Here is a 27210-nt window from a genome sequence, read left to right as displayed (position 1 = left end):
TCCAGATATAAAAAAATAGTTACAAAGATGCTAGCCAGACTATAAGAAGAACTTTACCTCAAGGGGCGATCCTCAGCCCCTTGATATTTAAACCTGGAAGTTTCTGAACTATACATCCTCAACTCATCTTTTGATGGAAAGCTGGTAAACATTATAGTAGTTTTATTCATTGATGTCCAAAAGGATATTAATACAGTTTCTACTTTTTTTTTTTATTCTTTTGGGCTCCCTGTGCCAATAATCAAACTAGAGCAATTGTCTTCAGTGATACTGGCATACTTCCCCTTGAACAGCTTCATGTAATGAAGTTTGGGATTCTCTATTTGTGAATTCTGCATAGTTTCTTGGACTTTTTTTTCTATTCAAAATGCAAATGACATGAACATATTTCCTGCTCAAAAATTAGTACACTGAAAAGACTTATTTTACTGAAAAGACTGGTGGTGTCAAAGTGTGGTTCTTCTTCAAAAACTCTGCTTGATTTTTGCAAGTTTTATATTAGGCTTAAAATATAATTGGGAGGTATTTTTTTTTTTGTGAATTCTTACTCTTCCCTTTTTAAGTCTCTTAATGCAACGAAATTTCTGCCACCTGTATTATGGGACAGCACAAGCATATTCCTTGTGGCAGACTTAAAAAATTCTCTGCTGCTTGTCCTCTGAATGATAGAACCTCTGTTCAGTGTAATAGATATTTCAAGATTCAATGTTATGGTAGAAGACACATTGTTTTGATTGTGTATTAGAATTTAAAAACAGTTAATTGAATGACACAGTTAATGTTGTTTCTGCTTAGGTAAGTTTCCAATCTGCATTTCCAGATTTGAAGTTTGCTACAGTGACAGCTACCCTTTTTAAAGGTCACCACCTTGGGAGATGAATCCAATCCATAGCAATATCCTCATCCTGTCATCTTAAAAAACCATATAACACATATGAGGAATTACGAATAATTTTGAAAGAAAGAGATCGAATTATTCCCCTGATCTTCTTGAAGCATATTCTTTTGGTTCAAATGAGGAACATGGTACAGGTGCTGCTTCTTGCATCCCCGCCTTAGACCTTAACATTACTTCTTCTCACTAAATATGATTCCATGCTTTCAGCAGAGCTATGAGCCATTGGAATGGGTTTAGAAGTGTTGGTTAGTTACAACCTGACACAAAAAGATAATACTAATTTTTACTGACTCGGTTGGCTATACCTCTTCTGGGGTCAGCCGATTTCTCTGTCTCTGATTCAGATCTAGAGACAAATCGTAAACTTATTTTCGGAAGGGCAATGAACTCAAGATCGATCGTATCACTAGTTACGTAGGAAATTCAATGGAAGGATACTGCAGACCTGGTAGAAAATAAGGCAGCAGATATCTCACACTCAGATTAAAGTTTGAAATAGAATGTTAGGGATTCCAGGGGCCCATCATTTTCAGTTGTCGTTTCCTACATTCTAGTCTAGGGAATTGTTCACAATTTACTGCGAGCTAAAAGCTGATATTTTCTTTTTCAAAATGTTCTCTTAAATTGGAGGCTTTATTACTCTCCTTGTTGCTGATATTGTCATCAATCCGAAATAAATACTCAACTCATTTTTTCCATGTTCTTGAAGTAATTCCAAGATTTTCAGGCAATATTCCTGGAGCGTGAAAATCCTCCAAAAATTATTAACCACCATTTCTCCTGTCAAACAAAATCAATAATTTTTAAACATAACATTAACATCTTCCCATTCCGCCCAAACTAGCTGTTCTAAAGTCCATTCCTAGGAGATGGTCCATATACCATCTGCTACATAGAAGATGAGCTGCTTTAATCACCCCTTAAAGTATTCCAAATTCCTTTTTTGAGCCGGGTCTTAAGCCCAAAAGTAACTGAGTAGCACGTTACACATATTTTCGTGTTTTTTTTTTATAATATTGCCTACATATGAGTTATTAGGGAATATCATTGAGGCATCTAGTCCCACTATCTGTTCAGGTCCAAATATCTTTTGGAGCTAAAATCACCTGAAAATAAAAAGTTCGGCCATTTGAGGCAACAATTTCTACGCTGAAGGAGAAATCTCAAGATACTGGACTTATAAATAAACTTTGTAGTTTCTGGCCTTTTCTCTCTTCCCTTTAAACTACAAATTATTGGTAATTACTAGCACTATTATGCGCGATCTGGATATAGGCACAACATTCAACAAAACATAATCGCATATGATGACAGCGCCCAATTGACCTGTGTGTAATTATCGCAAGTTGAGCTTTCTTCAGTACTAAAACATGATATTTCATGCATCGATCAGGGAGCAGGTGTTTCGGAATTAGATAAGGCACTGGCCTGAAAAAGGATATCATTTTTCACTTTGGAAACTTTATCAACTATTGTGCTGCAGTTTTCCTAAATGACTACTAAATTTGATAAAAAGATATGACAGCACAGTATTGATTAAAACTATATTTAAACAATGTGCCCCAAGCAATAAAGACTTTTGTGAGATTAAGTAAACAATGAACATGGTCCATTCATATATTTTACGATTAAATTTTTCCAACATGCGTAATGATAGTAGTAGAGAAGTGTGAATAGTATGGTACTAGTAGGAGTGCGATTTAGTTTGGAATTTGCTCTTTTTTTTTACAAACTTTTTGTTTTAGGCGGTTCGTTGACAGCATGGCAGAAGCAGTTCAGAGAAAATTCTTTCAAGAGGTTGACAAATTTAAAGGACTTCAGAAAGACATCCAGAAGTATGCCCTTGCTAGACAGAGACTTGACAGTCAGTTGAGCGAGAACAAACATGTCAAAGAAGAAGTGGATATATTAGAACCAGAAACTGGGGTCTACAAGCTCATTGGACCTGCATTAGTGAAACAGGACTTAGAGGAAGCTAAACAAAATGTGAACAAACGGATAGACTATATTAATGGCGAATTGCAGAGACACGACAAAATCTTAGATGATTTGAATAAAAAAATGGAACAGCAGAGGGAAGTAGTTGCTAAAATTAAACAACAACTTGATCAATTTGATGTCAAAGCTGCACTTAAATCATAATCACGTTTTATATTTAATGAATAAAATGTTGCAAAACATCAAAATAGCAATAAGTTGTAAATTCAGCTTCTTGTGTTGCGGTTATGGTCAAAGGAGAAAAAGACCACAGAGCTGACCACAACCGTTCCAAATCTTGCTAGTTCCATATGAATGTTGACAGATCAAAAACTTCACTTAAGTGTATTTACATATAGAATTCTTCCTCTGTGGTCAGCGAAAATCACGATCTTGATACTGGCACTGCTTCATGTAAAATCGATATTTCTATCTAGCAAAAATGTTAAGGAAAATAGAAACACTAGATTGAAAAACAACCAAATAAAAATACAAAACATAGTTAGGAACAGAGGTGTTTAAGCTGATGGCAAACAGATAGTATTTAAAGTGAACGAAATAGGGGAAAAGATAGAACCAAGTATCAGGACCATAATATTTATTTTTTCTTAAATCAGGTTTTTAAAGTACAAGAAATTTGTCCAAAGGCCAGGTTATACTTAATGTTCTTTATCGAGTAAGAAACCGAAGACTGCTGTCGAAAACCAAAGTACCTTATACAAAATTTTAATTTTGTAAATCTAATCTTAAGTTTAAGACCCTTAATCTAAAAAAAATAGCTGAAATACCGAAGAAGACAAAAATAGGGTAATAGTTAGAACTAAGTGTCAGGAATACAAAACACTCATGTTTTCCCCCTAGCTAATTGTCTTAAAAATGGCTGTTAAACCTGTAAGAAAAATAGGCCAATAAATAGAATCGATCAGAAACACAAGAACACATGTTATTTCCTAAACTCGCGGTATAAAAGTACCAATCAGATGAAAGGATGTTCGGCTAAATTTAATGTCTTGTGTATTCTTTTTGGGCTAACTTAATAACAAGCTCTCGGTAACATGCTCAAATGAAATTTCACTTGACAGCCCTTTACAAGTAGATTTCAAATATTACAACTGTTACTGTGGTTTCTAGGAGAAAAGTTTACTTTTTGCATTTTTGTTTGTTAAAAGTATTTGGGATTTAATATTGGGAAACATTTATTTGAAATTCGGGAATTCTGATCATTTATACAGCCTATTTTTACTGGGTTGGTAACATATATCTCCTACGATAGACATTGACACTCGAAATCTAGAGTTGTTTTTGTTTGTGTTGGATTGAAGGAAGGTTTTCAGTGACGTGGAATATGGAAAAAATAGGAAGGAAAGTTTTTGTAGATATGGAATATAGGGAAAAAAAGTTTCAATTAAATATTGGTTTGACTGGACATTAAAATTTATTAGAAAAACTTTACAAGAATACTTGCAGTTTTTAAACAATGTCCTCCTGTTGAATTTGCAATCAAAATGCAAAGGACAAATCTACCATTTTCTCTATTTCCCTTAACCTGACAACTACCTTCTGCTTCCTAATTTGGAGTATGGTAAATGTAGTTTGGTTTGTTTTTTTGTCTTAAGTAATGGAGTTAATGACCTTTAAGAGATGCTACTTTCTAATGATGAGGAGCAGGTAAAAACTCTTGGAGAAAACGCTTGGAGAAAATACACATCAATGCATACCTAACTAGTTTGAAGAAAATTGGACTGAAAATCCCTAGTTTCCGAAAAGTCGTTTTTATTGGATGTCATATACAACCCATGAAAGGTTAGATATCCCTGGCTCAAAAAACAGACGAATTTTGTAATTATCCATTTTTTAAATATGTACTGAAAAAATCTTATTGTGTACCAGAACGATTAAAAAACACTATATTTTATCCTTTGGTATATTTCAGGCATTTTGTACACAAACAACTCTATTTGCTTGCATAACATTAAGAAAATCTGGATGATGTAAAAGAGAAAAGTTGTAAGTTTGGGAACCACACCGTTTCGTTTGTGACTTAACTTATAAAATATAATATTCTCTAAATTTTAAACTTCACTTTACTCGCTTAAATATAATACTTAATTGGCTGACAGTTTACTTAACTCATGAAAAGACAGTAATCACTTGATAAATCATGGCGCTCAAAAAAAAAAAAAAAAAAAAAAAAAAAAAAAAAAAAAAAAAAACCACTTACGGGGATCGGCCAGAGTCACTTTTGGATCTGTCACTATAGTTGTTATTTTTGCATCATGTTTTGAGAAGTTTTTTAGTCGATTTAGAGAGCTAACAGGAGATGAGACAGTCGAGTTCCCAGATAAATGATGAATAATCCTACCATAGCTGCTCATAAGTCTTTGTGAACTGAGCACCCACCAAAACTGGCTGCTTAGAAGATGCACAGTTTGGCCAGGATGCATCTGTTATCTTTCCAGTGTTTGCGTCTCTTCATGTTTGGCTGTTAACTGTAGAAGATACGTCAAAACGAAGTTCAGAGGACGTCAAAACGTGACGTCCTTACACCTATAATTTTTCAGATCATTGAGAGTGATGGGCAAGAGAAAATATTTCGGAAAACTGTTTTAGTAAATAAGACGGGACTAGACGCATAGTGAAAGAGTGCAGCCGCAAAGGAATATAAGATGAATGCATCTACTTTGCCAAACCCGCGTCAACTCACTCACTGCATCAACTTCAATCCAAGACGAGTGACAAGCTTGAAATGCAGTGCCAGAGAACAAGCTTGAGATGTTCTGCGAGATAGATGCGGCTTTAAGGGCAAAACTAATATGGGTTCGAATTTCGTGTGATGGTGCTATATTTTGAAGAATATTCCCCGGTACTTTCCCGAAATGCTTCTGGTTCCCAGGAAAAGCTTCTCCTTAAATTCCAAAAAATGGCGTTCTTGTTTACAGAGGCCATTGGTCCTTATTTTAAGGAAATTCTACCGGAATATGACGAAACCGCAAATAATGCTGGAGTGAAAGCTCCAATTAAGAGTATGGTACTTGCCGAAGAAAGTAACTGATTTTAAATCGTAGTTGAAAATTGTCAGTTGGCTGAGAAAGCTAACAATGAAAGCTGAAATCGAGTTTGTTGCGAGTTCTGCAAATACCTTTCTGAATTCACTGGAACGTTTCAACAACAAGAACCATTGATTCATGTACTGAATTTCGAGTTGCGACGCTTGAGCAGAATTCTTCTAGGGGAGATTGGGCATGCCGATGATGTTAACTATAGCGTTGTCGTCGGGTTTGAAGACGTAGACAGTACTACAGAAGTATATTTCGAGTAACCTTCGTATAATGAGCGAACCCTGACAGCCCTTGGTTCTTTGGTAATAGCTCATAACGATAGGAAGGTTTTTTTTTTATTCTGGAAGTAGGGAAGCATATCAAAATACCCTGTAGTATGGCGAAATATCCTATGAACAACGAATTTTTTCAAAGCCTTATCTGCATCAGCCTATGCAAGCCAGATTCCTAGCCGATTGGTTGCGGTAATATTTTCTACGTCGCAAGAGAACTTTCGTTTGAATATGGAGAAATTCTAGGGAGAATTGTTACTTTTTCAGTCTGATGTGTCACCACCCATGGACGGTACACGAGTCGATAGCTATTGGCAGGACATCATAGAAGTGAAGACACCAGCTAATTATGTGAAATATCAGGCCTTGGATCTAATAGTTAGAGCAGCTCTGTCACTACCGTTGAATGTTAGACGTAGAGCAAAGATTCTCTCGTTCAGCTCAGTTGATAACTAGCGCGCAAGCCCGTAAAGAGGATCAGACCCTAAACACTAAGGCTTTTATTGCTGATGCTCTGCGCAATTATTAGAGTAGACCCGAGCTGGTGCCAATTACAAAGAAGCTACTGTGTTTGGACATATCAGCTAGATTTAGCAATGATCTATGCCTTATTGGATGGAAACAGGATGAATCGGATATAACGAAACTTGAAGCTGAAAAGAAGAGGCTGAACCTGCAGTCCAGAACATGGTAGCCCACACAAAGCACAAAATAACAGACAGTCAGACATTTTACAAAAGTAGATGGTTAAACAGAAAAAAGAGATAGGTGAAATTCTTCTAAGAGAAGCACGAGAATGTCTGAAGAAAGCAATAGAAGAGAAGGAATTTCTGAACATTGATCTGGCTAACAAAAAAATGCTGGAAGCAGCACTAAAAACTCGTTCCGAAGAAAGCGAAAGTGTGAATTTTGCACAATTTGTGGAACAATTTTTTTTTTTAAGAGGAAACCAGTACTGATCGATTCGCCTTTCAGAAAAAACCTAAGAAGTTATGACGCTGATTATCTTTTGTGCAATTCTGCCAGTGGCTCGTTTACTCCTGGACGCTCATCGAAGGTGTTATTCCTGTTCGTAAACAGTCACACGTTTTTCTTTACTCAGGTTGTTTGTTCCTAGTGCCATAATCGAAGTTGTGCTTTCGCATAAGTTCCTTTTTTTGTGGGAGCAAAAATATTAATCGAAGAAAAAATAAGACTTCCCGCCTTCTTTCTCGTAACCTCACGGGCTTTTAAAGGACAATGATGACCGTAAGAATTACCCGGGACCCCTGTAGTTCATCTGCCCATCCTCTAGAACTCTGAACTTTATACATTCAGTAGGATATCCTTAAGAATATTGATTCATATTAAAAACGGCAATTTTTCCCCGTCAAATACTAATCATTTCGACGCTCCTTGGACAAAATCTACAGAAAAATGGACATGAGAATCTCCCCCATAAACAAGCAAATATCTAAAAATCCAGAAGTTTATTTTTCCATATGATATTTGATACGACAAGTCAAAAATGACAATGGATCTTCCTTTTGAAAATTAACTATGTTTGTTATATGGCCTGAAACATAGTGATCACAGAAAAGTTCAAATGAACTTATTGATTCAGGATAACTATATTGTTTTTGGTCATCGTCGATACAGGTAATTTGACTTTTAACATTCTGTAATAATTCTTGGTTGTTGCCAACGCTTGATGACAATTTTTTTGTTACTAATTTACAACCAGAAATATCAAAATGGGTGTAAATTTCACCAAAGTCTGACAGTCGGCAAGAAGCTAATGTTAAGTCTATAAAAGAACGCTAAAGTTTCTATGAAAATAGGGGGGGGGGGTTGAGTATGCCATTGATCCTGGCTCTCGTGTCTTGCGCGTTATCAAAGGTGTAATAACCACGTCTTATGTCTTATTGTCCCCTAAGCGTCCTCATTAATTGCAAAAAAAATAAGTCAGGGTCTGTTGACTGTTGAAAAAATCATACAAGAACAAGGTTTGGGTGAAAAGGAAGATAAAATAAAAAGGATACTACTCTTAATCCCCTTTCAACTGGATCTGTGATCAGCAAACGACTTGGGACATACACTTTTTCATTCTGTTCAACAATAAATCTTGCCACCTTTTTGAGACACTAAAAATAAAAAAAAGCCACTTAGTAAACACTAACAAGCTCTTGAAAACATATTTATATGGATACAAAGTTTTCCTAATATCAATAATGCAGCCCATAAAATTAGACATTGAGCTGTTCTCAATTCTACTACTACTACTACTAACAACTCACCGCAGCACCAAGCCGCCCGAGGACAACACAGCTACGCACGCTCCTCCTCCACCCTAATCTATTCAAAGCCTCCCTTTTTACACCCGCCCATGAAATTCCCATTTCCTTTAAATCTTTTTTATGACGTCCTCCCACCCTAGACGAGAACGACATGCTTTCCGTTTAGCCCTAGATGGTTGGCCGAAAAGAACAATCTTCGGCAATCTGTCATCCGCACAACATGCCCTAGCCACCTCAACCTTTCTTTCAACACACCCATAGAGAACGGTATTGATCCATATATTTAGTACAGTTTATTGTTCGAAATACGGTCAGTCAATCGGGTACCCAGAACGATCCTTAAGCAATTTCTCTAGAAAACATCTAGCAAATCTTCATCCGCTTTTCGGAGCGTCCATGCTTCAGAGCCATATTTGACCACTGTCATCACTTCTAATATTCTAATCTTGGTTTGCAGACTTATCTTCCTATTCTTCCAGACTTTTTTTTTAACTGTGAAAAAACATCCTGAGCCATGGCTATTCTACTTTTAAGACCTTCACAGCTCCCACCATCTTTACTAATAATACTACCAAGGTAAGTGAAGCTGCCTACCTGATCAATCTTTTCATTACCCAATGTGACCTTTTCATCCTCACTTACTCCTAGCCTTAGTAACTTAGTCTTCCTAACATTAATTTTCAAACCAATTCTAGCACCCTGAACTCGTAAAACCTCTAAACATCAGTCAAATAAACTTTTATTTCTTTCTGATTATTTTTATAACGTCAAAATCGCTGAGAGGCATGGCTTTATGACTGATTGGGTAAGCGAATTACTCTATTGTTTTTTGTATGCTGCATTAAAGTAAAATAAGTCAAAGCATTACAGTAAAAAAAAGGTAAAGCTGGAATAAAAAGAGTTTTAGGACAGTTAGAATAATGTCTGAAAACCAAATCCATTATGCCATCAATTCACCTTATGTTTAATACTTTCCTCAGCAAAATCATTTAAGTAAAATTTATTTCAATAACTACACAGCGACACACGGTACTTAATACTACCTGAAATTAAGTACCCATATCGTTCTGATTGTCCATTAAACGTAACGGTCATCTGGAAGATTTTTTATAAAAAAAAAAGAGTCTTCTTGAAGCCAACTTTGACAAAATAGATTAAAAGCTTTGCAAAATTACCTTTTGATAGTAGGTATCAGCACATAAATACAGCAAATAGCCAGTCAAGCAAGCCATTAAACTTTCACAGTATAGGCTACAGGTTAATTTCTCTGCATCGGCATACATCTCATTTATTGTATTGATTGTATATTCAAACTTCTCTTTTTCTATCTGAAATTTAACAGATATCATGGTTTAACTAAATACGAGGCCACAATAGAAACTAATCAAACAGCACGATTCAATTTTGGCTAAGTGCAAATCTGTTGGTTCTGTGCAAAGTGACCGAACAAATCTATTTAATATGGTTACACAGGCGTGATGAGTATCACGTCAATTGCACTGCATTTTAGGCTGGGACGAATCCAAATTTGTCTCTGTTAATGGTTACAAATGTCAATTCTTTGTTGGTTGGGTTTTGGCAAGATACGTTTGTTTTTTGGGTATACAGTTAGAAGTCAAGTCCCTTACCAGAAATTTTCACTACTTTTCATCCTAACAAAAAAAAAACAAAAACAAATGTTGACTCTTCATTGGGTCTTGACTAGGCTCATTTCTCTATTATGTATAGACTTGGAAGTTAAGAGTATTCTGAAAAATTTTTACTAGCACACTTTCCAGAAAATGCAATCCTTAATAAATAAGAAAGACGAGCTAAGCTTAAAAAAAGTAAACCTAACCTTTTTCGGCAGATTTTTTTTTATTAATAGAATTTATGTCCTGATTCATTATTTAAAAGAATCGCTTCATTAAAATATTTGTTGAAGTTTCCATTTTTCAACAGACATATTTAAAGAAAGCTGGCCATTCAACAAAATACATAAACAAAGATTTGAATAAACAGAATGAATTAAAAAACACAAGTACAGTTGAAAATTTTTAACCCAAATCTGAAAGGTTTGCCTCATTGAAGCAATAGCCAAAGGCCCAGGCCCCACTAGAGAAAGGCTGAAAACCAAATCTGCCGACCACAGCAAGTAGAGGAAGTGACAAAAAGCCAGTGAAGGGGGCTTTTTGCAAGTCAAGAGATCTGCAAGATGTTTAATTGTATTAATATGTATAGCACTCTTCAGTTTCAACTGCATATGAAATTATATATATATATATATATATATATATATATATATATATATATATATATATATATATATATATATATACATTATATATATTGCATAAAATATTATGCAATATATTTGAAAAAACTGAATAAACTGAATTTATGTTGAAGAAAGCAGAAAGTGAATTTCTAGTACTAGAAATTATTCTGAGTTGGTTTTCTCCATGGACTGTCAAAATTCTGTAATGGACTGCTAGGGTTCAAATGGAGATTGGTTGAGAGCTTGTGATTCACAACATATTATTATTTATTAACTGAGCAATAAATATTAAATAACACCCACCCACCCCCTCGTTTGTGAAGGTATTATGGGTCCATATCTCTACCCCCACACAATGAAAAATAAATACAATAGAAAGTGAAAATAACATTCAAAAAACGATTGTTCTTCACAAGGCTCCTGGACCAGATGCATAAATGCATTGCAACTAAGAAAATATACCATTTTTGACATTTATTTTCCAACCTCCCACTATAGCCCATTAGTTACTAGAACTGTTTTTAAATTAGAAATCACAGGTATTTGCCTCGGCCCCTCATTCTTTTTTTTGGTTCCATTCGTGCTACTGAGCAAGATACAGTGATGATGAATAATGGTGCTTGAGCAAAAACTCTTGAAAAATGCTACACGAGAGTTCCAACAATTAGACTAAAGTTGACAAAAAAGGTTAAAAATCCGGTGAAACTTAGACAAACAGTACATCATTTCGTAATCCACTTGTCACAAGAATTAGCCGAGAAAGAGGATGGAAAAGGTCAATGACTCACCTAAAGAGAATAGATGTAAGGTATTACTACTTTGAACAGAGACCAAGTAAATCATAGATTAGTCATAAATATATTCGTTTAAAGTAACAAGATAAAACCTAATCTCTCGGTAATGAAATCAATTGACTCACATTTTGCACGCATAAAGATAGATCAGAAAAGATCAGAACTTCTTTTTGATTGATGAGTTCCCAACAACTTCCCTCTCTCAGTTGCTGCGAATATTCCACCTGCCTGCTGAAATAGAAATATCTGTCTGCTCAGTGTAGCATTATCTATTATATTTGCTTGTGCTTGCTTATATATTGCTTGTGTATGCTTTTGCTTATATTTCTTTCTTGTGCTTATTTTTTTATAGGTGCTTGGGTCTAAATTAAACTATTGAATCAAAGAATTCTACATGGTGTCAGAAGTCATGGATATAAGTCAACCATCAATCAACTGGAACACCGATGATCTTGCTTCTGAATGAACCACCTTCGAGAGACATGCAACACTGATGTGCGAAGGTCCCCTTGCTGAAAAGTCAGAGAAAGTGATATGTGCCTACTTTCTCATATGGGTTGGTAATTCAAGAGCGAGAGATATTCAGCACATTCAAGCTCACAGAAGCAGATAAAGACGAATTCAAGGTGTATTTGAAAAAAATTCAGATAGTATGCAGCCCCTAAGAAAAACCAAGTGTTCTCACGCTACATCTTCAAAAAGCGAGACCAAAGAGACACTGAAAATGTTGAGAAATACATAACAGAACTAAAAATTCTAGTCAAACCATGTTGATATACTGATGAAAGTGAGATGGTGAGAGACAAAATAGTAAGTGGAGTGACAAATCCTAGACTGCGTGAGAAACTCTTGGGAATTGGTGACAGTCTCACACTTACCCAACCTGTCACAATTTCTCATGCACATGAATCAACCCAAGTGCAACTCAAAACATTTGAACAGAAAGAAATCAAGCAAGAAGTGGATGCCATTTCAAAAAGCAAAAACTATCCGCCTCATAAGAAAGCAGAGTGCTACTTCTGTGGCGGCACATACTCTCTCCAACACATATGCCCTGCTAAAGGAAAAACATGCTCAAAGTGCAAAAAGAGTAAGCACTTCGCTCAAGTCTGTAGAAGCAAGGCAGTGAATGCTGTTGGCAATGGTGCAACAGAGAGCCCTAGTTTCACTAGTGAATTGCGAAATCAGGAAGAAACCGAGGTATTTCTATATGCAATTGGAAAAGACTCCAGCAGTGATGAAGTTTTTGCAGAAATATCTGTCAGTAGAGAGCTGAAGATCAAATTCAAGGTTGACACTGGTGCTCTGGTCAACATACTCCCATCTCAATACTTAAGTAAACTGTCAGAAAAGCCAAAGCTAACCAAAGCCACTCAACGACTCACCAGCTACTGTGGATCAGCCATACCCTACCTTGGGGTATGCAGCCTGTCATGCAGCTACAAAAATGGACCTGTACAATCACATGTATTCTACATAGTCAAATCAAATACCACACCCATAATTGCCTCAAAACAAGCAAAGACCTGAACCTGATCAAGCTTGTTCTGAACATTGAACAGTCCCCGGAAGCTGAAAATGTTAACGTGTTTAAGGGCACAGGGAAAGTTGAAACAGAATGCGAGATACATTTAAAGGACAATACAACCCCAACTGTACACCCAGCTAGAAAAGTACCACTAGCCATGAAAGAGAAGCTAAAAAACGAACTAGATAGGTTGGAATCCCTTGACATCATTGAAAAGGTTAATGAACCAACAGATTGGGTAAATGCCATGGTAATGGTTGAGCAAAAGGATGGAACTGTCAGATTATGTATTGACCCCGTGGACCTTAATAAGGCCATAAAACGCCCACACTACCCTATCCGAACCTTCGAGGATGCTGTTGCCGAGATAGATGGAGCAGTTATTTTCAGCAAGTTAGACGCTCGCTCAGGCTATAGGATACTACCACTCTCTATCCAATCTTCGTACCTAACAACTTTCAGCACAATATTTGGACGCTACAGGTGGAAGAGATATCCTTTTGGCCTTGTGTCAGCGCAAGATGAATTCCAGAGGAAAATGGAAGAAGCATTTGAAGGTCTTAAAGGCATCAGAATACTTGTGGATGAATCTTAGTATACGGAAAATCCCGTAAAGAGCATGACGAAAGGCTTACTGCAGTTCTCAACAGAGCTAAAGAAACAGGAATTCGATTCAACAAAGACAAATTCGAATTTGCAAAAGATCAGGTCAAATACTTTGGACATATCATCAGCAAAGAAGGAATAAAGCCTGATCCTGAAAAAATAAAAGCGATGAAGGCTATGCCGAATCTCAAGTCAAAAGAGGAGCTTCAGACGTTACTCGGAATGTTGAATTTTTTTTTTTTTTTTTATCAAAATACATACCTGATCCATCTTCAAAGAACAAGCCATTGAGAGACCTGACTAAAGCCACAGAATTCAAGTGGGAAGCTGTTCACAAATCATCTATGGAAGAAATAAAAAGGTCTATATCAGACAGCTTATCTTTTTTTGAACATGATTTTAAAACACTGGACCTTAAGGTAGATGCATCAAAACATGGGCTGGGAGCTGAACTATCCTTGAAAGGTAAAATCTTTGGTTTTGCTTCATGGGTGCTAAGCAAGACAGAGCAGAACTATTCACAGATGGAGAAAGAGCTGTATGCCATCGTTTTTGGATGCAAACACTTCCACCCCTACATCTATGGTCGCAAAGTCTTTGTTACAACTGACCATTGCCAACTAGAGACTATCATGTCACGCCCACTCCATGATGCACCCGCCCGGCTCCAGCGAATGATGAGACAGATTCAACCCTACGACTTAGAAGTCCGATACAGCCCTGGAGCAGAAATACAGATACCAGATGCACTATCACGTCTTCACATACCTGACACAGACACTCAATTACAGAACGACATAGAAGTTTATGTTCATACAGTGATGAAATCCTTACCAGTGAGCGACTCTAAACTTGAGGAAATCCGGCATGAGACACGCCAAGATGCCCAACTAGCGACACTCGCATCCCTTGTACGTGATGGCTCGCCGTCAAAACGTCAGGCTTGCCCAATGGAAGTTTTGGCCTTCTGGAATATCCAACATGAACTGAGCGTCCAAGACGGTCTGCTATTGAAAGACCAGCGGATCATCACACCTCACACGCTGAGAACTAACATTCTACACCAACTCCACCATGCTCACCTGGGAATAGACAAAACTAAAATGCGCGCAAGAATGATCGTATACTGGCCAATGATGAATACAGATATAGAGAGGTTTGTCCAGAATTGCGAAATATGTTCGAAGTTTGCTGCCAACAACCAGAAGGAACCGCTAAGAAGCAGCCAGATACCATCAATCCCATGGCAACACCTCGGTATTGACTTATTCGAGTGGAACAGAGCATGCTACCTCATAATCAGTGATTATTATAGCAGGTTTTTTGAAGTTGAAAAATTGCCAAGCCAAACTTCGTCCACCATTATAGAAAAAATGAAAACCATTTTTTCACGTTTTGGGATTTCCCAGCTCATATCTTCTGACAACGGTCCACAACTGTTCTCCCAGGAATTCAAAGATTGTGCTCAGTCCTGGGGAATCAGCTTGAAAACATATAGCTCCATATACCCAAGATCCAACGGGCTTGTAGAAAAGTCTGTCTAAATCTGCAAGAAAATACTCACTAAAGCAAAAGAAGCTGGAGCCAACCCTCATATTGCTCTTTTGGAATATAGGAATAGCCCAGTTGACAATTATGCTTCTCCGGCCCAGCTTTTAATGAGTCGTCAGCTCCAGTCAATCCTACCATTAACATACCAATAGCTAAAACCCAGAATCGTCCAAACAAAAGATTTCATGCAACACAGGGTGGTTAAACAGAAAAGGCAGAAATATTACTATGACGAATCAGCAAAGCAACTCCCGGAACTCCAGACGGGTGACAAAGTCTTTGTCCAGAAAATGGCAAATAGCTCTTGGACAAAAGCCAAAATCATCTACCGACATGAAAATCCTAGATCCTACGTAGTTGAAACCGCTGACGGATCTAGGCTGCGAAGAAACAGAACCCATATCTCTCGACGCCGTTTCCCTACCCCCACATCACCGGGCACCCCAACAACTCGAAACGAAAACAATGACAAAGCCTATCTGCACACCTCCCATGTAGCAAATCCGCACATTGATGCTTATCCAACAGAAGAAGCCTGCGAAATTGATCAGGAGTCACACAAAGAAGAGCACTGTCGCCAAACTCATCACGAAACATCAGACCTGCCTCCCCGCGCCATGCGGAACTCTGTATACGTGCGGAAGTTACACCACTCCCTTCTGCATCAGTGAACTTGCCCCGGACCCGCAGTGGCAGAGTGATTAGGCCAATGATATATAGACCTTGTTAAGTGTGAAGAAGGGAGATGTAGCATTATCTATTATATTTGCTTGTGCTTGCTTATATATTGCTTATGTATGCTTTTGCTTATATTGCTTGCTTTTGCTTATTATGTGCTTATTGTACTTATTTTATTATAGGTGCTTGGGTCTAAATTAAACTATTGAATCAAAGAATTCTACACTCAGAACAAACATATTCTTCAAAATGCTTCGAAAAGTATCATTTTGGACACTTAGAACATTTCATCACGAGCACTACTGCTGCTTAAATATAGTTACTTTCATCCTTGATAATTACAGTTTTCATACTGCATTGATTTTCGAGAGAAATTTGACTAATTCTATGCTAGAAAGTATGTTCCATACTATACTAAAGTCCCCTTCCTTAAGCAAAATGGCACAAAAAGGGCTGAGAATTTACTCAAGTAAATAAGAAGCTAAGGATTGGTATATTATACTGTAATCAAGAGCAATAATGTACCTTTTCGTCCACTTTTCTCTGCTGTTTGTTTTATAAGGCAAATTCACTTTGGCAACTAAATCAATAATTACCATTATAGTTACAGAAGCTTCACAATAGTTTAAATTTGTGGGATAAACAATTTCTATGATAGGTCTCCTTGCAGTTGACCAATCAAAATCAAAAGACTTTTAAAAAGACAGAAAAAAACGAATCAATGATTAAGGTATAGAAACGACTTCTGTTCAGTAATGCTCCTTTTTCATAAAACCTATTCATTTATAATCCAGCTTAAAAGTGAACAAATGAGCTACCCGTAATTTTTCGCAAAATTGCATATGAGTATTTAGACATGGAAAAAAAGTTATTTTACCTTTCCTTCAAGTTCTTCAGGATATTTACATTGGAATCTAACAGCTGTCCCATGGCTATAATCTCTCTGAATAAAGACTTTGGCAAAATTTGATTGTCTTTCTGATGGCATTTCCAAGTTTTGAGTCCAGTAATGTTTTAGCAAAGGCAACTGAAAAATTTAACAAATAAAAAATATTCTCATGACCTAAGCAGAAGACCTTGGCGAAGCCAATCATGGCTTATTGTAAAAAATAAAGTAAAACCATAAAAAACGGATTTGAAATATTCAATCTAAGTTACACAGAAATAAATTATATAATATCAGAACAGCAGCAGTTCGTCTACATAGCTAAAATTATTCTGATGTAGTTCCTGAAATGAATTTCACTATTCTACACACAATATAAAGTATTTTAGGGTAGGTAATTTTCTATTCACATTTATAGACTTGGCTAGTTTAGTCAGTGTTTGAGTCAAAAATGGATAATTTATGCTACTTGTTCAGTCTGGATGAGAATAAGATAATGAGCCCATATTTTTTTCCTTTTTGCAATTCCAGCACCCAAAGGACATTCCCGTCTAGTACCCAAGGATATGGCACAGTCAGCTGATGATTTAATCTACTGCCCAAGTGATAAATAAAATCACTTAAATAGTTATACTGTTACCATAGAGAACGCAATAGCGCCACCAAGTGAAGAGTGATGTAGGCACAATACATTACTTATTTATTTTGCTGTGCTCTTCTGACCAAGGCACTTTGTATAGAAGTTGTTGTCGTAGAAACTTCAAAAGGAGTGCATTCAATTGGAAATTGAAAATTCTAGTGCCCTTTCTAAGAGTCAAAAGTGATTGGAGGGGAACCAGCCCCCCTCCCAAGCTCATCATTTCTTCAAACACATCAAATCAAAATTTTGAAATAGCCATTCTGTTCAGCATAGTTGAAAGACCAAGTAATTATGTCTTGGAGGATGACAACCCCCCCCCCTCTCACAGCCCTCAGAGCATGGGCTATATGTTTGTTGCCTAATGTTAACATATAAGGTTTTTATGGAAGGAGTGGTTGTATAAATTTCGAAAGGGGCTCGCTCGACTAGAAGTCGAAAGTTCTAGTGTCCCTTTTAAGAGTCAAAAGTTATCAGAGGGTAAATAGGGGCCCCCCCCCCCCCCTGCCCTCTTTTCCCCAGATATATCCGATCAAAATTTTGAGATATCCATTTTGTTTAAAATAGTCCAAAGATCATACAACAATGCTTCCAGGGTTGAAACAAAACCCAAGAGCCAGGGGCAATGGTTGTAAGTTATGCCCCAGGGGCAATGGTTGTAAGTTATGCCCCAGGGGCATACAAGGTTTATATGGAAGGGTTGGTCATACAGACTTTGGAGGAGGCTCATTTGATTAGAATTGAAAACTCTAATTCCCTTTTTAAGAGTCAAAAGTGATAGGAGGGCAACTAGCCCACCCCACGCCCTCTCTTCCACAAATAAATCTGATCGAAATTTTAAGACATCTATTTTGTTCAGCGCAATTGAAAGGTCCAGTAATTATGTCTTTGGGGATGTCCACTTCCCCCAGCCCTCAGGGCAAGGACTGTAGGTTAGGCAATTTGTCCATTGTTTACATATAGGCCTAGTATATGCTATTGAGGAAGCTATCACTGCTACCACTAGAACTACTGCTTCTGTAGCAAATACTACCAAGGCTGAGGATATTGACAACAACATCCAAGGAAATGTTAAGGGGAAAGTTGAACTAAATGAAAACATGCTTTGCGCATACAGATTGTCAAAAGGGCATATCTGTAATATTTTGGAACAGCTTACTGTATCGAGACGAAATTTTTGTAGCATCATGAAGGGAACGTTCAACTGACCAAAAGGCAACATGTACATGCTACTACTGCTATTAATACTGCTGCTACTACTGCTATTAATACAACATTATTACTGCTACTACTGTTCCTACTACTACTAGTTACTAGTACTTTTGAAAGCGTACTTGTGAAAATTTGAGAGAACATTGACGGGATATTTTAACTAAATCGAAATACACAATGTTCACGCAGGTTGTCAAAAGGGTGTAACACAAGAATGGATTTGGGAATTATGTTGGAAGTTTCAGAGAATGCTTAAAGGGGAAGATCAATTGACCAGAAGGTAATATGTGCATACTACTACTAACACTACTACCACTGCTACTTTTACTGCTACTACTACAACTGCAACTAAACTACTCCAACTACTAGTTCCATTGTAACTACTTGTAAGACTAAGAATATTAAGATGAAAAGGACGTCAAAAGGGGGTCAAAAGGGTGCATCAGCAACATTTTTGGAACAGCTTACCTTGTGAAGTTGAAACTTTAGGGTATCATGAGGGGGGTGTTCAACTGACCAAAAGGCAACAAGTGCATGCTACTACTGCTATGAATACTACTGCTACTACTGTTAATATTACTACTAATACAACTTTAATATTACTACTGCTACTACTTCTTAGATAAGATATTTATTTTTAAAAAATCGCTATCACAAGCCCACAAAGGGCCAAATTCGGACTTTGGAGTCGACAACATAAATGGTTACACTAAAAATGCAAAGAACAACAATTAAATAGAGATAACCATAGTGAATAATAAATTAAAAGTCAATATTTAAAACTGCGAAAAGCCAATTAAAAAATTAAAAAGAAAAAAACTGGTCAAACTAAACTTAGATTAAAATACAAACGCATTAAAAACTGGTTAAACTAAACTTAGAGCAAAACATAAATGAATTTAAATTAAAAGGGATACTAATAAAATGTCAATAATTCAACTACAGTAAATCAATAAAAGAGTTAAAAGCAATAAAAACTGGTCAAAAAAAAAGGAAAAAAAAGGGGGTGGGGCAAGCAAATGAGTGCAAGAACCTGGGCAGTACCATCAGATAATAAAAAAAATAGGGGGGGGGGAAGAAACTATTGAGACATTTTATTTATTTTTTCTGTAATGAAGGGGATAAAAGTTCTTTCGTATCTGGAAGTAACGCAGCGAATGGGGGACAAAGCAGGGATGGGCTCAGCAACAGCTCGAGGCGGCCGTAATCTGGATGGGGAGTGACGTTTGGGGAAAATACCTGCCATCCGAGGGTTTGTTATGGCATTTTTTGCAAAACGGAGACACAACAAAACACTCCTTTGGTTCAGTGTTTTATGACTAGCTTTTTTTAGAAGCACAGAGTATGGTAACTTTACTTCTTTGAAGAATATTTATAAAACCCTTTTTTGAATTGGTTCGTTTTTTTCCAATTCTCCGCGAGAGATACTAGGGCGCCCAACTGGACACGCCTATTCTAGATGCGGGCAGACAAAAGACGTGTAAATTCGTAAGGAGTGGGAAGGGGGGACGCTGAATTTATTTAGGAGCTTAAGGAGGGCGATAGACACATTAGCTCTATGGATGATGTCTTTAACGTGGATATCCCGCTTTAAATTTGAAGAAATTGTGACGCCAAGTAGTTTAAACAGGACACAGAAATTTCTGGAGGGATAGGATTAAGAAAATAGGGCGAGGATTTGAGGAAACAAATGGGCATTATCATGGACTTAGAGGCGTTTACTGTCATGTCTAAGTCCAAGGCTTCGTCTCCAATTTAATTGAGGATACTCATAGGGTCACTTATTAAATTTCTGAAGCAAGTTTAAACAACCGTTAGGTCATCAACAAATTTACATCGGTCACGAAATTCCTTTGCGAGGATGTTGATCATTACTGAAAAAAGGAGGGGACCTAGAAGAGTACCTTGGGGTATGACGTTGTGGACAGGGAGAGGATTTGAATAATGGTTTTGGTATTTGACAACTTGCATTCTAGTTGTTAAGAAGGAGGCAACTAATTTCACCAGTAAGGGATAAATATTGAACTCGTTGACAAGTGTCTCAATTAAAATACTGTGGTTAAGAAGGTCAAATGTTTCTGATGGTTAATAGAAATTACATTTAGCCAGGACATAAGCTTTTCAAGGGTTTTCTCAATGTGATCAAAAAGATAAACGATGTAATAGGACGTAGAGGTGGATTTTAGGTTCCAACATTGTTTCAAGACAGTGAGTGGTAGAACTTTTACCTTTGGCCAATCTGCAAGTAATCCTTCGTAAAACTTCGAAAAAATAGGAGTAAGAGTTATAGGCCGAACGCCTTCAAAACCAGGCTTTCCGTTTTTCTTTTTCAAAGGAGTTATGAAACCCTGTTTCCAAATTGTAGGAATTTGCCAAGACTCGGTAATTTTGTTAAACAGGAAAAACAAGGGCTTAGACAAGAAATCACCGAAGGCACTAATAAGAGGAAAGGGGATATCCAAAGGACAACTATTTGTCTTTCTTAGTTTTTGAATTCTTCTTTCTATCTCAGACGGGGAAACAGTGGGTAAAGAAGGGGAAAGGGCTCCTGGTGGTAATTGGTCGGACAGTGATGGAAGACTCTGGACAATGGAAGCGAGGAATTTATTGAGATTATTGGCAGTAATATCAGGGGACTCGGGTAGATTGAAGTTAAGCTGCTCAAACCTCCGGCCACATAGCTTTTTAACCTCAGAATACCAGTTTTTCGGTTTATTAGTGAACAATACTTCGACCTTATTTTTGTAGTACGATTGTGCCAATTTGCGAATTTCTCTTTAAATTGATTTTCTTAGTTTATTGGCTTCATCTTGTTTACCATTTTTGAAAAGCTTCAATTTGGTTCTAATTAGTGTTTTTATAGTTTGGTTAATAAAGGGTTTATCACTGGAGCACTTTTTATTTTATTTTTTCAGGGAAACCAATTTGATATTTGTCAATTAGCTTTTTGTGGAACAAAGCCATTTTCTCATCAAGATTTTTTAAACTATAAAAATCGGACCAATTTTCAGTTTTCAGCCACATACCAAAAGAAAGAAGACCAGAATTTTGAAGAAGGCGATAACTGCCATAAGTTATTGAGAAAGAATGCTTAAAATTTGAGGAGGGGGATAAAAGAATCGAAAGATGATAACTCCCACCTAATGGAGGCAAAGCTGTGGAAGGGCTGTAAAAATTATACATATTAGTTAAAATAACATCAAGAGAGGTGTTTCCCAAAGTTGTGGGTATTTTTAAAAATTTTTTAAAATTAATTGATGAACAAAAAGAATACCATTTAATGTCAATTGCATAGCCCACAAAAAAAATAACACCATTGGGGTAATTAGAAATAACAAAATCAGCACTTGTCTGCAATTGCTGGATGAATTTACGTTTTGACTCGATATTTTGATTTGGGGAGTAATAGAAAACAGCTATTGCAATAATATTAAATGGACGAGGAAGAACTTTTGGTCTAATACTTAGCCAGAGGATTCCATCATACTCGGAGAAACTAGGGACTCGAATAAGCTTTGGGTAAAGGTTACTCTTAGTAAAGAACAAAACACGCCACCTTTTTTTCCAAGTGGGTAGTTTAAAGGACGGAGTTTAATAAACTCCGTATAATTTGTCAGGTGCAGAGACCCTGGGTCATGGGACTGTACTTCCGTAATAGCTATAATGTCGATTAGTTTTGATTCTGAAAGCACCTCGAGTTTGGTAAGTTTTTCAAAATTAAGACTTCCAGCATTAGTAACTAAAAGTTTAGGAAAAATAAACCAATTGGGGAATCTCGACATGGATACTTGGTGTGTTTCAGAATTTCCTGGGTGGGGTTTCAAATTGATATTATGATGCTGCGGAGAAGAAGGGTAAGAGAAGGATTTACCTTGGGGATTTAGAGGTGGAAGGAAGGGCGAGGATACGGACGAAGCATGATGAGGAAGGTGCGACTTGTTTTCAGTTGTCGGGAAGTGCAAACAATTAGGATTTAATACAAGACAATTATTAAATGCAAAAGGACTCAGACCTGAGTCACACTGGTAGGGTGGGCACGCGGGGTATAAAGAATGGGTCGGAGGCGGGGTTTCGTGGATATAGTGTAAGAAGTATTTGAATCGGGAGGATTTTTGGTAGGGAGGAAAGGGGGAGATGGGAAGGTAAGAAGGTGCTGGAAATGGAAGTGGGGTGGGAACTTTCTGGGAGGAGGGAGGTTGGATGTGCTGTGGCAAATGATAGATGGAGGCCAGAACCAATCAACAGCATCTAGGGCATAGGGAGCAGTTGGGCATGCAAGGGGGCTTGTGACTGGGAGGGATATGATTAAGAGGGGACGGTGGGATAGTTTTGGTGCAGTAACATTTGTGATGATGATTTGACTGGTCGTGAGTAAAATTTCGGGTTGGAGGGGCGTTTCGGGTAGAGGATGCCTGGGGCATGTTGCTTTGTAAAGGATAGGGAGGTAGGTAATGAGGGGTGTTCTTCTACAACAACCACTCCTACAATGATACTAGTACTATCAAGGCTAAGTTTATGAAGGTGAAAATTTCAGAGACTTTGAAGAGAAATTTGAACTGAAACAGAACACACTATGTGCATACAGATTGTCAAAAGGGCATATGTCAAAAAGGTATTTGGGTATTAAGTTGGAACTTACAGAGAATTCTTAAAGGGAAAGATCAATTTTCCAAAGGGAAGATGTGCATGCTACTACCACTGCTACTTTTACTAGCCTACTTCTACTACTACTCCAACTACACCTTCTATTGCAACTACTTGTAAGGCTAAGAGTAGGAAGATGAAAATTTCAGAAAGTATATGAATATACAGGCTATCAAAAGGGCATATCAACAATGTGATGAAAATGGCTAATTGTAATAAGTTGAAACTTCCAGGACTTTATGAGGAGGATTTTCAACTGACCAAAGGGCAATATGTTAAGTCTACTTCTGCTACTAGTGCTGATGTTATTACTGTTAATACTACTACTGGGACCACTATTACAACTATGCCTAAGGGTATGAACATGAAATTTTGAGGGAATATTGAGGGGGGAAGTTGAACTGAATCACAACCTCCCGTCTGTATGCAAGTTATCAAAAGGGCGTATCCATGACATCTTAGGAAGGGTTTGGTTTGAAAAGTTAAAACTTACGGGGCTTGTTGTGGGGGATGTTGAACTAACCTGAAGAAAATATTTCCATCCTAATGCTACTGATCTTTCAATCGCAGAACGGGAAGCAGATTGTCCACAGTTGGGATGGGAGGATGTCATAAAGAACGATTTAAAGGAAATTGGAACTTCCTGGGAGGGTGTAAAGAAGGAGGCTTTGAATGGACTGGGATGGAGGAGGAGCGTGCGTAGTCGTGTTGACCTCAGGCACTTTTGTGCAGCAGTGAGTTGTTAGTAGTAGTAGTAGTAATGCTGCTTATACTGATATTACTACTGCTACTACTACTAAAGCTAAGGCTACTACTATTAATTATGCTGCTACTACCACTACTACTACTACTATTACAACTGGCACTACTGCTACTAAAGCTAAGGGCATTAAGGCAAAAATTTTGGGCAATATTGAAACAGTATTGAACCAAAACAAAACACACTATGCGCATACAGGTTGTCAAGAGGACGTATCAGCAATGCTTTGGGAACTGTTTATGGTATTAAGCTGAAACTTTCAGTGTGTGTTCAGGGGGATATTGAAGAAAACCAAAGGGGTTATGTGCATGCTGCTACTAATGCTCCTATGCAAGCTAAGGGTATTAAGGTGAAGCTTTCACAGAAAATTTAGGCACATGTTGAACCAAATCAAGATGAACTATAAATACATAGATTGTCCAAAGGGTAACACAGCAATATCTCAAGAACGGCTTACGTTATTTAGTTGTACCTTTCAGGGTAAGTTTTGGCGGATTTTGGACAAGCCAGAAGGCACTTTATGTATACTATTAATACTAAAGCGGGGCTCCCACGGCGTCAATAAAGTTAATAAAGTATTCCGCAAAGTTACATACCGTAAAGTTCGTCGCGCTCATACATGAATTTTACCTTACTGATTCTATGTAATTTTTCGGAAGTCATTGATTTGAGTTATTCACAGGTTTATTCTTGAATGCATTTGAAATTATTTGCTTATCAAGGTTTCAGTTTAACAAATTGTTCCCAAGTTATACGTTGTTTTTGCTTTAAAATTTACTAAAGAAGGCTCACAGATAAAAATCAGGACCCAATTCTTGACACATTACTTCACTTATTTCCTTGAATGCGTTTTCAACACAAATTCTGTCCTTATGTCCCCCCTTGTGAGGAACTGTATATTACAGGTTTATTTCTCACTAGTGAAATAAGCAAGTCTTCTGCTTCAATGTTCCATATATCAATGTTCCACAGGTTAGAGAAAAAAGTTCAAGACTGGCTATCTAATTAGTTTCTTTTAGCTGAATTGAAATTTTCCACAAGTCTTCTCCTATTGGCTAAACTTTCCGGACTTTATTGAAAAAGTTAAATAAAGTTTAAATTCTTTCCGACAACCATAAAGTCAATAAAGTTATAAGAGGAAAACGGTTTATTAACTTTATGGACAGCTTTATTAACTTTATTGGCACCATGGGAGCCCCGCTTAATACTATGATGGCTGTAACTAATGACGCTAAGGGTATTAGGATTAAACTTTTGGGGAACATTTAGGGGGTGTTTCAATTAAACCATAAGGCTATATTTATGCAGGTTTTCAAAAGAGCATATAAGCAATATTACATGTGGACTCAAAGAAATTAATTTAAAGAAAACCTTTTCCAAAATCAAGTTTTTCAAATAAAAGTAAAGAGCTCCATTAAACCATGATTGAGCAGAAATAGAGTCAAATAATCTTACAAGCATCAAACTACCACAAATCACCATCAATAAATAAATAAAACCCAAAATGAACAGAAGTTACAATAAATAACCAAATCCAACACAAAACAAGCCAAAATTAACATGAGTAGGGTTGACAACCCCCATGCCCCATGTCTTCTCAAGACCAGAACATAATTTGCACTTTACTGATAACAAAATAGATAAAAAAGTTTTCAATTTTTTGACTTAAATAAAAAAAAAAAAAAAAACCAAGACTTTAAAGAATAAATATCAGTATACGTATATTAAACTGACAATCCATGGTCACTTGTTTTTTGTTCAGTCGTGTGCAAATTATATCCTGGTCTCATGTAGGCATGGAGATCTCACAACTTCCTGCATGAAAACAATTAGTCAACAACATTTGTCGAAATTTCAAAGTTAATTACAGAATGTGAAAGTAACAGCTATATACAGCCTACCAATTTATATTCACACAGGCCAATTTGCAGAAATGGCCCAGACTGACTTGATTCACATTATGGTAATACAGCTAACCTTATTGATAATACTATTAAAATTGAAGACTGGTAGGATTGATACAATATACTAGTAGTAACTAGTAAATAGGGTATACAGAAGTGTCGTTATTGATGTTAAAAGTAAATATCACAATAAAGTAGTGACTAGGCTTAATCTAAAGCTGAAAATTAGGAAGGGTAACTAATTTCTGCAAACATATGGCGTTGATGGATTTCGCGATGAGAATCTGAGAGAAACTTTCCAGGAACAGTCAAATACTAAACTCCAGAGTTTAAAATTGAAAATGTAGAAGATAGATGGAATAATTTTCGGAAAATAGTTTGTGACCTTGCTGATGATGTCTTGAGGAAGAAAGTGAGAAACACAGCTAGGAATATTAGCAAAAATAAACAACAGCAACATTTTAAGAAATTTAAAAATAAATTTCTTGTGAATTATTGTCTCGATTTATCAGTAGTTGTACCAAACCAATTGTGCTCAAAATCCTCCTCAGGGCCAAACTGTGGTGTTTTCTTTTGTGGATGGTGAAGTTTTCCCCACAGTAGAGTGCAGACGGTCTTGTATCAAATTTCTATCTTTTCTTGTTTAGCTTAAAGCTTATTCCAATAGGCAATGCAAAGAACTCCCCCTAAAAAAAAGTCCCCCCGGATCCCACCCTAAATACTAATGAAATTGATCCATTTTTGCCCCATCTTGGCTGGTCAAGCTCTCTATCACAAAGCTCACATGAAAGCTCAAATTATGAGAATAGGAAAATGATCATTGTTGGAGCTAATGTCACCATATATTATAATGGATTTCAAGAGGTCCTTTCTATGAGATCCAAAAAAAGGGAAAAAACGTCCCCAATAAAAAGTATTTCCCCTCACCCTGTCCAAGTTTCTCCTTCCCAAAAATGGGGCATTTACCTCAAAATTTATCCTAATAACCCCTTTGAAATAACAAATATTACTACAATAAGGGTTGCAAATTTCAAAATGTCAAAATAAATGTTTTCTCTTAACATTCACCGTGATGGATCTTTGATAATAGCTGTTCAAGATCAGAAATCAGTAGATATAATACTTAATCTCAAATCTCTTTTGAATACACCATTTAATTCTTCTAAATGGAACCCAAAACAATCCCCAACAATAATGGTAGCTTATAATGTTCGCCTAAAATCACTAATGCAGGAATTAAAAGCTAGGCTCTCAGATAGGGCTGATAACGC

General features: G+C 36.9%; 2 protein-coding genes across 6 annotated transcripts in view; one reads left to right on the top strand and one right to left on the bottom strand.

The window, feature by feature from the left end:
* Pfdn6 (prefoldin 6) overlaps positions 1–3040 on the top strand; it is a 96989-nt gene extending 93949 nt beyond the window's left edge. For all 4 annotated transcript variants that reach the window (XM_089093474.1, XM_089093475.1, XM_089093478.1 and 1 more), the window contains exon 2: positions 2644–3040. In XM_089093474.1, the coding sequence (XP_088949600.1) occupies positions 2660–3040 (381 nt within the window). In that variant the 5' untranslated portion in view covers positions 2644–2659. The remainder of the gene's footprint in view (positions 1–2643) is intronic.
* Positions 3035–27210, bottom strand: part of LOC148949444 (golgin subfamily A member 7) — a 70993-nt gene continuing 46817 nt past the window's right edge. For both annotated transcript variants that reach the window (XM_089093473.1, XM_089093472.1), the window contains exons 2-5: positions 16774–16923; positions 9658–9810; positions 8228–8329; positions 3035–3308 (exon numbers count right to left, since the gene is read on the bottom strand). In XM_089093473.1, coding sequence (XP_088949599.1) covers positions 3261–3308; positions 8228–8329; positions 9658–9810; positions 16774–16884 — 414 coding nt within the window. In that variant the 5' untranslated portion in view covers positions 16885–16923 and the 3' untranslated portion in view covers positions 3035–3260. The remainder of the gene's footprint in view (positions 3309–8227; positions 8330–9657; positions 9811–16773; positions 16924–27210) is intronic.

This window comes from Artemia sp. Qi Xiang Cuo, chromosome 8, assembly GCF_049724085.1.
Source record: "Artemia sp. Qi Xiang Cuo chromosome 8, ASM4972408v1, whole genome shotgun sequence".
In the NCBI taxonomy this organism is placed as follows: Eukaryota; Metazoa; Arthropoda; class Branchiopoda; order Anostraca; family Artemiidae; genus Artemia; species Artemia sp. Qi Xiang Cuo.
This window is presented reverse-complemented; position numbering and strand designations above follow the sequence as displayed.